This window comes from Morus notabilis, unplaced genomic scaffold (genome assembly GCF_000414095.1).
Source record: "Morus notabilis unplaced genomic scaffold, ASM41409v2 Scaffold1993, whole genome shotgun sequence".
NCBI lineage: Eukaryota > Viridiplantae > Streptophyta > Magnoliopsida > Rosales > Moraceae > Morus > Morus notabilis.
Window position 1 is genome coordinate 76,424 of NW_010357752.1, and position 12,685 is coordinate 89,108.

At 32.3% G+C, this 12,685-nt stretch overlaps 2 protein-coding genes across 3 annotated transcripts; both read right to left on the bottom strand.

Moving 5' to 3' along the window:
- LOC21386832 (histone deacetylase HDT1) lies at window positions 1-2,995 on the bottom strand. 2 transcript variants are annotated; one of them, XM_024176112.1, is made up of 10 exons: window positions 2,847-2,995; window positions 2,127-2,197; window positions 1,817-2,028; window positions 1,576-1,595; window positions 1,437-1,487; window positions 1,182-1,357; window positions 883-954; window positions 666-756; window positions 373-520; window positions 1-294 (listed from the first exon to the last, which is right to left on the bottom strand). In XM_024176112.1, the coding sequence occupies exons 1-10, from the start codon at window positions 2,857-2,859 to the stop codon at window positions 240-242; spliced, it is 909 nt and encodes a 302-aa protein (XP_024031880.1). In that variant the 5' UTR covers window positions 2,860-2,995; the 3' UTR covers window positions 1-239. The 2 variants fall into 2 exon arrangements, with proteins under 2 accessions (XP_024031880.1, XP_024031877.1); XM_024176109.1 differs by having other exon boundaries at window positions 1,155-1,357; window positions 2,847-2,992.
- Window positions 2,996-5,266: 2,271 nt separating this feature from the next.
- Window positions 5,267-7,032, bottom strand: LOC21386834 (uncharacterized protein At4g22758). Its single transcript, XM_010090860.2, has 2 exons — window positions 6,347-7,032; window positions 5,267-5,783 (listed from the first exon to the last, which is right to left on the bottom strand). Exons 1-2 carry the CDS (start codon window positions 6,741-6,743, stop codon window positions 5,593-5,595), a joined length of 588 nt encoding a protein of 195 aa, XP_010089162.1. The 5' UTR covers window positions 6,744-7,032; the 3' UTR covers window positions 5,267-5,592.
- Between the last annotated feature and the right edge of the window lie 5,653 nt (window positions 7,033-12,685).

The window sequence follows — 12,685 nt, forward strand, 5'->3', positions numbered from 1 at the left end:
GAGAGGAAATGTGAAGGGAAAATATTACCGAAATAACAAAATAGACACCTATGTAAAAGGTCGATCCATACAAAATCTAATCCAATACCAATAATAAATAACCAAAAAAACTCGTCCATACTACCACAAAGCCTTCACATACTATGCCAAAACTTCACACCATCTTCTGTAAAATCATGTCAAAAATAAACCAAAACATGCTTTTTACTGCACGTTCCTATTTAGGCCCCACCCAAATCTCATGCATGCTTGGCCTTTGTGTGAGAATCGAGTGCCCCATCGGAGGCGAAGGTCCTGCATAGAAACATCTTTGTTAGGAAGTTCACTACTTCAATAATTCAAAAATTATTTCAATATCAATGGTTATCATACTTGGAGCAAGACTTGCAAGAGATCTTGCCAGCGGATTTGCCACCGGATTTCGGTGTCTGTTGGTCCTTTGATTTATCTCCAGTGGCAGAAGTCTTTCCAGCCTTCTTTGCAGGGTGTGGTGTTGCAGTATGGACAACCTTCTTACCCTCTGCAAAAAATTCCGTTATTATCAAATTCTAGAACAGCAAATAAAGTTTATACTAATGAAAAATAAAAACAAAGAATTTGGTGATCTCCATTGGAAAAACAAGCATATTGCAAATTGTAGGTAGAAAAATTGACCAAGAGATTACCACTCTTAGGAGAAGCTGCCGCTTTAGGCTTTTTAGCAGGCACAGGAGTTTTGTCTGCCGAATCATTAGCTCTTTTCTTGCTCAATTCCAGCTTCAAGATAAAAGTAATACAATCAAGAAAAGAACTCCAGAAGCAAAAAGCAAAAAGTTCATCGGAGATTTTAAAAACTCAAAAAGTAGATTCAACTCTTGACAGCAAGAATGCCACGACTATTACCTTCTTAGGGGTCGCTTCATCATCTTCCTCATCCTTATCTTCGGCATCATCACTATCACCACCAAGCATGTCCTACAATAAATGATATAAAATCCATAAAAAAAGAAAAATTCTGACAATCTAGCTTGCAGAATTTTCTCCAAGATTACAGTGTTAAATTTTCACTTCCAAGCCAGCCAGCTAAAACACAGGTTTCTAACAGTATTTTTATCCTATTTTTTGGCTTGTGAAGGTATATATAGATTGTGTTAAAGCTTAAACTAACACAATACCTCATCCGATTCATCTCCCGAACTAACCATTTCATCATCAGAATCATCTTCGTCAGACTCATCACTATCTTCATCAGACTCACCATCCTCATCTTTACTTGGCTCCACAACTTTAACTTTCGGCTTTTCAGTAGATTCAGGTTTGGCAGCATTAGTTTTAGCAGCAGCAGGCTTAGCTAGCCCAACCTTTGGACCACCTTTTCCTGAAAACACCCAATCAGTTAAAAACAATCATTATTCAAATTATAAACCAAAATAAAAATCTGTCAGATCGACACTGACCATTTTGTATGGCCTGTGGTGGGATATCCTCTTCCTCTTCTGACTCATCACCTATGATTAAAACGATGTTAAATTAGAAAGCGTCTACACATGACCAAGACATTGGGTAAAAACAAGGCATCAAAATCATAGTGCTTACCACTTAAATCATCATCCTCCGTGCAAAGCAGGAGCAGATAGTCAAGGAAACAACTAAAAAAAGCTTACAAAGGTCAAAAAAGAAAAAGAAAAAAAAAAGGAACTGCCAGCATACCTACACCGTTAAAACGATTACATCATTCAAAGATGAAAGAACAAACAGTACACTAACACAAGTCTAAAGGGAACAAAAAAAAATCGATAGGCTATGCCTACTATCAAGTGAAAACTTAAAAGGATATTGATCTCCAACAAAGGTTTGGTATCCACATAAGTAAATACTTCCATGCTTCCAGTTGTGTGTGAGCTCAAATTCCTTCTCAAAAACCAAATCAAATGTCAATTGAGGGATCTTTTCCAAGGAAAGGGTTCCCAACACAAACTTCTTGTCAGCAACTTTCACAGAGAGAAGAATAGGTTCCTTGCTCTTTGTCTCACTCTCACCCAAGCAAGCCTGGAAAAAAGAAAAATATTCACATATCAAACCGGCCCAGATTGAAAAAGAAACAATAAAGCCAGATTGAAAACGAATAATAACATAAGAAAAATTACCTGGGAAAGGTGTATAATGAAAGCATCATCGGGTACAACGGTAAGAGGCTCTCCGGCCTTGACTTCAACACCTGAGTGACAAAATATTAATCAAATTGGAACATTAATCACAGGGATAAATGCCAAACAGAATTAGACATAACAAATTGCAGGAAAGGAACGATTTTGAAACTTTAAAGCACTGCAGACGAGGCACAGATATGTCAATTCATAACAAGGAATCAATAAGCCATAAAAACAAACATTCATACGTTTTCCTTTGTTTAAAAAAAATTCTCACGAAAATCATACAAACCGAATAGAAACCATATAATCATTTACAAATCTCTGAGACATGAAACTTACAACAACAAAAAATAAATAAATAAATATCGAAGATTTAAACATTTTTCGCGGGCTACAGAAACAATAATAAATTTCGGAAAATGAACAAACCCGCAACTAAGAGCACAATTATCTCATACCAAAATTAGCAAAAACTAGCAACACAGAAGATACCGTTTCACAGACGAGCACAACTATTCGTTATAATCGAAACCGAAAAGGAAGCAAACAATGAAAAAATAAATAAAAAATAAAAACACGACAGGATCAGAGAAAATAAAAAGGAAATCCGTGGATGAATCAATGTGGACTAAAAAAAACACTAAAAGCAAATGACAGAGATAAGAGTAAAACGAAGAGGAAAAGAGAGGGAAGAAGAGAGACAGAGAGGCTTACCCCAGAACTCCATTGAAGGTGATCGAGCGAGAGAGATAGAGAGAGAGAGAAGAAGAAGAGGAGGCGCTAGGGTTTTGGAAGGGTTTAGAGGGCAGTCAAAGATTCGCCACGAAAGAGGCGGAAATCGGATGGGTTTGAAGGGCTTTTATAATCAAGTTGCCGCCAGGTTTCGAGAGTTGTGAATCTCCCTCTAGGGTTTTTCTTTCCTTTTATGCCCCCAAAAGAAGTAAACAAAATTAAAAAGGAAGTGGGGCTTTACATATGTGGGCTTGGGTTTTATTAATGAGCCATCAGGCTTTTTGCCTGCTCGTGCGTTAAATTTAGTTGGGCTTTATTGTTTGTATTTTCCCTCTTGAAAATTGGTGAACTCGCAATCTTACTTTTGATTAATTTTAAATAATATAATTTTTAACTAAAGAATATTAATTAAGTGTAAGGGGTAAAAATTTAAAATTCATGCATTTTAAAAGGTATTTTATCCCTTTTTTTCCTTTCTCAAAAGAGCAATTTAGAGGAATGTCTCAAAAAAACGTATCTTCAGATTTATACGATATTTTTGAACTAATCTTTAATGAACTAGTTTAAATATCGATAATACGTGTTTTGTCAAAGGGAAAATAAACGTACCTTCAGATTTATACGATATTTTTGAACTAATCTCTAATGAACTAGTTTAAATATCGATAATACGTGTTTTGTCAAAGGGAAAATGAAACAAATACCCTTTAGAGTGCATGAGTCTGGATTTTTATAATTTTAATTAATATCATTTTAGTTAAATAACTATATCAGTCAAATGGGTATTAATCAATGATAATAGGTAAAAATTCAAACACGTACACTCTACAAGTAAGTTCAACAATTTTCTCTTTATCAAAAGTACCCCCACTAGTTATAAAAATGTAATTTAGGCAATCTCCAGTCCCCTTTAATGGAGAGCAATCTAGTAGTTTATGTTTTATAATCTACAAATTCTATTTCATTCTCAACAAAGATGATTAGCTGTCGGTTATTAGAGAGCAATCTGGCAAATTTATAATCCAAAAGAGTATGTCGTCTCTGATTGTAGGCGTCGGTCACATGAGAGTGAAGAGACGTTTAGTTTATGACTTCAGAACTATGATTTAAAATTATTCTCGATTTACGTGTGTTTTTTGTAAGAAAAAATACTGTAACGAGTCACGAACTATGCTTCGAATCATTACACGAGCTTCAGAACTATGATTTAAAATTATTTTCGATTTATGTGTGTTTTTTGTGAGAAAAAATACTGTAACGAGTCACGAACTATGCTTCGAATCATTACACGAATTTTCATACCAAATACCCCTAAAGGATTATTTTTTATTTTTAAATACAAAATGGCCAGTCGTCTTTAATAGCATCGAATAGTAATCTGATAGGATCTACAAGATTATCTCGCAAAGGTATCGTGCATTTTGCCTACGCTGCATACCAGAGAGTAAAGTCATAGATCACCTTTCCTTTTTCTTTAATTATATAATAAATACATCGAAAAATAACAAAAGAATAAGAAAAAAGAAAACGAATTATCTTTTTTATTTCCTTCCCTTTGCTTATCCTATCCTTGAACGCTCTCATACTTTTGCACAAGAGATGTTCGGCAGAGTTACTTTCTGTCATCCACGAGTTGAACCGTGTCTTCTCTTTATTATCAACGTGTCAATAAAGAAGAGTTGTCGTTAGGAGGAGATATTGATAGGTTTGTCAAGTATTATTAGGAGTGCGTTTGATAGATAAATTTAAAATTCAGAATTGATGTTTATTTAAAATGATTTTAAATTATGACCCTTTTAAAGCTTCTCTACATCCCGGGGCTTTAAGGAAAACATTTTCTCTGTTTAAGGTCTTAGTCATGTGCTCGTGTGTTCTTGTTATCAAGGATTGGCATCACCAGGTTGAGTCTCTCTCTTTGGCCATCTCCCCGAGGCTGCTGCTTATTCTTAATATCCCATCGAGCAAAATCAATGAGTGCATAGGAAAGCAATACCCCGGTTGCAAAGAGAGGTTGCTACTGAGCGCTGCCCTGGGAACAGGATTGATTCAGAATCAGTATTTAGTTTAGATAATTTAAAATCTTATATGATGTTTTAAATTAGTTCAAATTATGATTTTAAAACTACCAATCTTCTTAATTTAAGGTAATTTAAACTCATAATTTTAAATCATAATTTTAGAATCTTAATTTGAACGTAAAATTATGAATCATAATTCTAATTTCAGAAGTATAATTAGAATTACCCTAATTTAAATCATCGTACCAAATAAATCTTAGATTTTCTTTTGTTTATGCAAAGCAAGTGCCGTAAGTTCTCACAATAATCATGGTTATCTTATTGGTTGTTGTTGACACACGAAGCTTCCCTTATCTAATTTTTCCAATCATTTCACACCAATAGTTACGCGAATTACCAACAAAAGGCCAAATTTATAGACTGTACAACTTCCATATGATAGACATTGATATCCCCATATGGGTCCAAAATAAGTGCTTCACATGTCTTACATATGCAATTTCTTAAACTTGAACAATTTCCAAAATTAAACTAATTAAAAAAAAAAAGGAATATTGGTGCAATTCCCTTTTTTCTTTCTCTATCTACTAGCAATAAAAAGAATCCAACATACAAACCTATGCTTTGTACAAATAATCAAACCCGGGTAAAATAGAAATAATTATCGACTTCTTTTAGCAAACGGAAGTCAATACTGACAAGTGAAAATTTTACAACATGAAATCCATGAATTTGAGCCAATTGAAGCCAGATCTTGTTACTGCTTTGTCGGCCTGCGTTGCACATGAAGAAGACGGCGCCGTACCGCCACCGCCACTGTCACTTCCGCCGCCCATTGTTGTTGCACACAAGAAAAAGTTTCTGGATCCCAATTCCACCACTTGTTCCTCTCTATCCAAACCTGGCCCACCAAACCAACAACAGTCAATCATTGCCTGACACGTTTTAACCGATATACTGTTGTCGGTAAATCGATCAATTGATAAAGTCAATTTTTAATCGTTAATTTAATCAAAATCGTGTTAAATTAAAAATATAAAAAATAAATAGTTATTTATACAAAAGCTGAAAAATGAAAAGAGAGTTTATTTTCTTAAGTTTAGTAATATGTTTAAGAATCTCTCTAGTTTATTGTTTAATTTAAATTAAAATATAATTTTATGTAATAATTTTTTATTATAATAAAAAAATTAAATGTAATTATTTTTTTTTTAGTAAAATTTAAATCGAAATATTTTTTAAGTTTCGCCTGCGTGTTTGGTGAAGGAAAGTCAAATGAACTTTTATCAAAATATTAACCAACTAGACACAGACGATAATTCCTAAGAAGTATTCAAACCAATATTACTATTATAATTGGAAGTTAAAAGTCGTTATTAAAGATAAAGTCGATGAAACAAAAGTTAATAGAATCAACGACTCCGATTTGTTTCCGTAATTTAACTCGGCAAAATAGAAACTTACATTCCAAGCTGAACTGGGAGTAATGGAGGTTGAATCGCGAGGGCTCGACGGTCGGAAAGATCGGCCGGCGACCTTCCTTAACGTACTGACAGAGCGCCGCCGCCACCAGGTCGCCGACGGTCGATTCCGGCGTCATCACCACCTGTACGGCCCCGAGGCTCCCCTGAATCGTCACGTTCAGAAGCAGCTTCGTCAGCTTCATTGGCCGTTGCTGCTCCAACGACGTCGTCACGACCACGCTCCGGCTCGGAAGCAAATCCGACACGGTTTTGGGCCTCCGAAGTTGCGATGTCGGCTCTGACGGACTCCGGCCGTGAAACGACGATGATTTCTCCGCCAGTCTTCCTCTCCGGTTCTTTTCCTCATGTCCTCTCCGGTGATTCTTTGGGCTTGCCATTTCTCTTTCGCAAATTATCTCGCCTGATCAAATAACAAATTCGAAGTTTTGATTGTTTCTTGGTGGTTCACCGCTTACCTCAAGCGCCGGTAACGGAAGAATCTGAGGCGAGGGAAACCGAGAGCAGGGGACGAGCTTCGGCTCTCAGGTTTCCGGTCACCGAGAGCTATCATATAATAACGGTAAATAACGAGACCAGAGAAGAGAAAAATCTGGAAAAAGTGTTGATGAAAGGAAATACGAATGATGAAGAACAAACTTCAGACCTCCGCTGAGTTTTATATGGAGAAAGAAGATGAATAAAGCGGAGTTAATAGAAGAATTAGAACTTCTCCCGGTTGGAGGCGACTGGCTATTGCCGGTTAAAGATGAGATAATGTTATCGGTCAAACGGTCAAACAAAGAGGGTGTGACCGGCTACAGCCCGCGACGTGGGGGTTCGACTTCGAGTTTCGGATCAGTTTCGAGTTTGGAGAATGCGAATGGAGACTCCCCCAGTTGCTAACGTGCGCTGCAGTGAGATAGTGAGGGGGTGTTCTAGCGTTACCTAGGTGACATAATAAGGACACGTGGACCTATTTGTTTGGTGATGTTTTCGCGCGTTTTAGAAACCCGTTGGACGTCCGTCACCTACTGAATAATTGCACTTCTCCGGGCGGCTGCGGCTGTGAATTTCTTTTTGTGCGTCACGTGTTTGGCACGTGTTGAAATTTTAATAATGAACAATAATAGGAAAGTTTCCTTCCTCCGTAAGCACTTAGGATGGTCTGTGCTGGGTCCCACCCAGAGGATGAGTATCTGGTGCATGCCTCTTTTTTTTTTTTTTTTTGGAAGTCAAATTTCAAACCGGTTTTTACTTGTAGTAAAATATTTTTTACGGTCACTTTTGGTGCGTTTCCATAATGAATTCGTATTTAAATTATAGTTTATAATTTATTATAGTATTTTTTTTATATAAAAATATATAAAAATTAAAAATAATTTTGAATCATGATTTTGAATTAATGAATCAAACGTCCACTTTATATATTTATTATTTGACACGTGTATTTTATTAATATAGTATATTATCTTTTAAATAGTAAATAATAAGATAATAAAATGTATGTATTAAATAATAAATACAAAAGTAAAAAAAAATAATATTAACATTTTTCAAACCATAATAACTTTATGGACTAAGTTTTTGGTGCTTAATAAGTTCTTTTTATTATTATTTTGGCTCGTAAATATGCCTGTGTTGCATTTATTTATTCGACAGTATTTATCGGAGTAGTTTTCAATATAATTTAGATATGATATAAGCATTATTAGTATGATATTTTTTATACGAGTAATGCTGCGTCTATTATTATTATTTTTATTTAAACTCACATCATAATTGAGCTATCATTTTTTCATTAAACTAGATGCAATATTTTAACATTATCTAACGTGACAAATTTTTAGATAGCTGTTGGTAAAAAAGAACTGACAATCGGTAATTATGTCATTTTCTATGTGTATTTGCATAGAAACTTAAAATCAAATTATATTTAAGGAGATTTTTTGGTACGTCCGGCGAATTGGTATGTTGTATTTTTTTAACTGTTAAATCTACGTATTTTTTTACTTTTACGTAATTTTATACATGTATAACGGACAACAAATTTAACCTACTAATATGTTGATATACCGGAGAATGTCCATTATATTTAAACTTTTTTTTGAAATGTATTTAATATAAATTCGATCTTTCATAAATTGCAAGTGTTTGCTCCCATGTTTCCTCGGATTAAGGATTTTGTACATTGATGATAAGAAATATATACTTAATTAATTGGTGATAATGAGAAAATTTTTGACTTAGGTGCCAAAGAACTCAAAGACTTTCAACCAATGTAAGCTTTTGAGCTGAAAGCTTGAAGATTCAAGACGACCGCAGCCTAATTTTGTTGAAGATTAAAGATGAAATGCACAATACTTGAACTTATATAGACTAACTTCTTTTGCTTAATCTTAAAATGCATGATTGAGCATTGCATAATATTTATTTTATTGTTTTGATTCAAAGCATTTCACAAGAAGATTTTTCAAAGACTCATAGTTTGACTCAAGTTTTACTTTTGTTGGATTTGGATTATGCTCAAATAGTTTTGATTATTTCTTATGTCTTCGTAATGTCTATTATATGTTATTTATGATCTCAACATGAATTATTTTTTCTGTAGTTTTGCAAATGTTAGTTAAATATCATATTAAGGTGGGCAAGTCTCCTAACTTTGTAACCCTTTGAAAATTATCAAATTTTGATGACAATTCAACGAATTATGATCAAAATCGGGCAAGGTTCATGAGTGGCCGAGAAGCACCATCTGATATGTGTAGAAGGTGGTAGACGGGTCTTAAGTATCAGAATCGCGTCTTAAAACATTTTTAATGTAATGTTATAATAACGTGTCAATTATAAATTTTATATTTAAATGCAAAAAAATATTCAATGCAATATAATTTGTTATATTAAATTTTTCATATGTTATATTTTGTAACAAATTTCTCACTGAATATAATGATGAAAAATTTAATATTTAATTACTATTGATTAAAATATTTACTTTTTCATGTAATTTTTAGATTTTTTAATTATTTTATAAATAAAAGTTTATTTTTATGACTTTCAAAGTTTAATAATTATAAAAAAAATAAATTTAATATTTAAAATAGCATTACGTATTGGAACAAAAATAAAAAGAAATCAAATAAACACATACCAATAGATGTAGGATTAAAAAAAAATAAAAAACGAAAAGGAAGCAGCGATGTAGTGTTATAGATTACATTATGCTTATTACCGGCGATAAGGTGTCGCATTTACAAAGTTTTTGGAAAAAAAAATCCTAAAAAAATACTACTAATTAATACTAAATCAGTTATTGCAGCATAATTGTCAGAAAAAAGCAAGTTTACCATGGTCCCGTTCTTTTTACTGATTCGAGTTTAGAATTCGAGTTTTACTACAGTAAAAAACTCTCAGAAACAGTCATATATAAAAAGTTCTCACACAACATCACATCTCAACTCGAATTAACGAACCGAACGGCCCACAAACACTGAAAAAAGGCAAGTCAACTAAAAAATACACTCAGAAAAAGAGTGCAAGTCAACTAAAAATATGTCTAAAATATAAAATAGGGTAAACTCAGTATCACAAGTCTTATATTTTTAAAATGTACATAATTTTGCAACATTGTGTATAACTAGACATTTTCAAATTCACCTCTTAAAATAGACACTCTTATGTAATTATCAATTTTGGGATCCCACCTAATTAAACATTTTGATGGTTATGATTTCCTACTTAATTAATTAAATATTATTCTAATTAAATAAATTAAGGCAAATGGGCAGTGTTCAATTGGAACACACATGGACCAAAGTCCAACAAGCACCGAGGAAAATTAAGCTCCCGTCTCTGTCTATCTTGCTTTATCCAACTCATGACTTTGTATCCGATTCATTTATTCATACATAGTTGTTTGCCTTCTATTTTGTCATGTACCAATTATGGTTATAATTACATCTAACATCCCCACCAAAAAAACGAGAAAAAAAAAATAAAAAGGAAGTTGTACAGATGTAGTGTGCACTTATTTTCAATCATACTGCTTCAGCCCCTTCCATGGTCGGCATAATTTGTGTGGCTCCTAGAAAATTTGTTACGAGAAACGCTAGCGTCACTTTTTTTTATCATTTTTTTGTATTTTTTTTGTGTTTATTGTTTAACATGTGGATTCTACTACCTTATTTTCTCTGTTACTATATTATGTTAGTTGAATTCGCGTATCAAACAATAAACGTAAAAAGTGACAGAAAAAGTGATCATAACATTTCTCATTTATTATGTATTCAGACATGTATATAATCCATACATATTTTATGCAGAGCTTGGTACTCTTTGCTCCCAAATCCCAAATATATAGTTGAAAGAACAGAGCAAAAGCAGCATTAAAATTAAAAATAGCACTTGTGAATGCTATATTAAATATATATTTGCATACACGTTTAATACTATTGATTGATGAGGACAATAACATTATTTGTGTCCATGTGCTATTATTATATGCGTATATATTTCGTAAAACACTTAAAAGACTAAAAAGTTTGACATTGTCGCGTGATAGTGTGTCGAATGAAAATTCTACTACTAATTAGATATGTTAATGAGAATATTATCTTAAATGACAATATGTTAGCCTTAACGTGTACATATATTATAAGTGACAAAGTTCAATATGGCGGTTATATAATATATGCGGACATCATCGTTTTGAAATGTGTTGTTTATGTTAATTTTCTACTCTTAAACCTGATTAAAATCACATCAGATTAAAAAAATAGACAAAAAAAAATAGACTCTGATACAAATACAAATTTAATAATTGAAAATAATAACTTTTCGGTAATCTATTTTCAAAACGCTATTAAGTTGCCAAGTTTAAGTGTAATTAATTGAAAACTGATAGTAAGAGACGTGTTGTAAGGCTTGAATACATAATGCAATTTATATTTCAGAAATAGTACAAAATATGTCAATATAAAAAGCTTAAGAAAGTATATAGGTTAATTTTTAATTATAGAAATTAATAGGTCATAACTTATAAAGTTATGGTTCATAACCAGATAAGTTATGGACAAACTTGTCAAGTTATGGTTCATAACTAAACAAGTTATGGATAAAAATGGACAATAACTTGTCAAGTTATGGTTCATAACCAGACAAATTATGAATAAAAATAGTAATTTAACCTATTTATTAACTTATATAAACTATTGACCTATTAATTTTAATTCATATCAAATCTTAACCTATTTATCTATTTCTTCCTTTATATTTATGTTTTTTTGGTAAAAATGGGTGCGTAATTCATTTGGTTGCGTGCTTTTGCAGTATTTGAAAGAGAGATTTCCTTGCAAACCGCACCACCTGTTAGGGGAGGATTTGGTTTCTTGCCGGTTATTACATTGAAATGTAAAAAGGGAACTCTAGTCTGTGCTTATCTATTGAACAACTATTTTTTATTATTTTTAATTATAAAACAAAACTATATTGTTTATTTTTTAAAAAGGTAAAAAAACTGTATCCATTCATTTTACAATCAAATCACATAAAAGAGATAAATGGAAATAAAGGAATTTTATTTCTTTTTAACTCATAGTGTTCAGGCGGTTTTATTAGAAACAAAAGAACTATTAATTTAGAATTATTCTTAATTTATGTGTATTTTTTATGAAAAAAAATACTATAATAAATTATGAACTATAATTTAAATCACGACATAAATTTTTATACTAAACACCCAATATATTTCATTTGTTTTATCGAAACCTCTGTTTAACTCTTTTTCTTTTTTTTCTTTTAATTAAAGGGGACCTTTTCCGGTATTTATCCATTCATTTTACGATCAAATCGCATATATATATATATATATATATATAGAGAGAGAGAGAGAGAGAGAGAGATTGAAGAACAATAGTTTATAGAAAGTGGATGTTATTCTTTGCATCCAAAAAAGAGAGAAGCAGTAAAATGGAGATAACAGGACTTCCCTTTTTTTTTGAAAGGTCAGGAATTCTTTTTTTTTGTGGGGGGGGGGGGGGGGGGGGGCCGAAGGAAAGGTTTATTAGTATAATAATTTTTCAAAAATTTTAATGTACAAAATGATTACAAAACGACTATAAATGACTACTTTTAAAAAAAATAAAAATAAATGGGTGATTGTTTTTTATAAAAATAAAAAGATCATATGTTAATTTCATTTTGTTAAATAATCACTCTAACAAAGTTTAACTAGAGGATTTTTTTTATTTTATTTTCTTTGAAATTTGTGCAGTGTATGTTTTTGATAAAAGAAAAAATAATTCATTTGTTTTACAATCAAATCACATAAAATTATACACTCTTT

Coding starts and splice junctions, on each gene's coding strand:
- LOC21386832 (XM_024176109.1), bottom strand. Junction 1,488..1,575: donor GGAGGATGATGATTTAAGTG/GTAAGCACTATG, acceptor TTTTAATCATAG/GTGATGAGTCAGAAGAGGAA. Junction 757..882: donor ATGAAGCGACCCCTAAGAAG/GTAATAGTCGTG, acceptor TTTATCTTGAAG/CTGGAATTGAGCAAGAAAAG.
- LOC21386834 (XM_010090860.2), bottom strand. CDS start 6,743: ATGGCAAGCCCAAAGAATCACCGGAGAGGACATGAGGAAAAGAACCGG. Junction 5,784..6,346: donor CTCCCAGTTCAGCTTGGAAT/GTAAGTTTCTAT, acceptor TTGGTGGGCCAG/GTTTGGATAGAGAGGAACAA.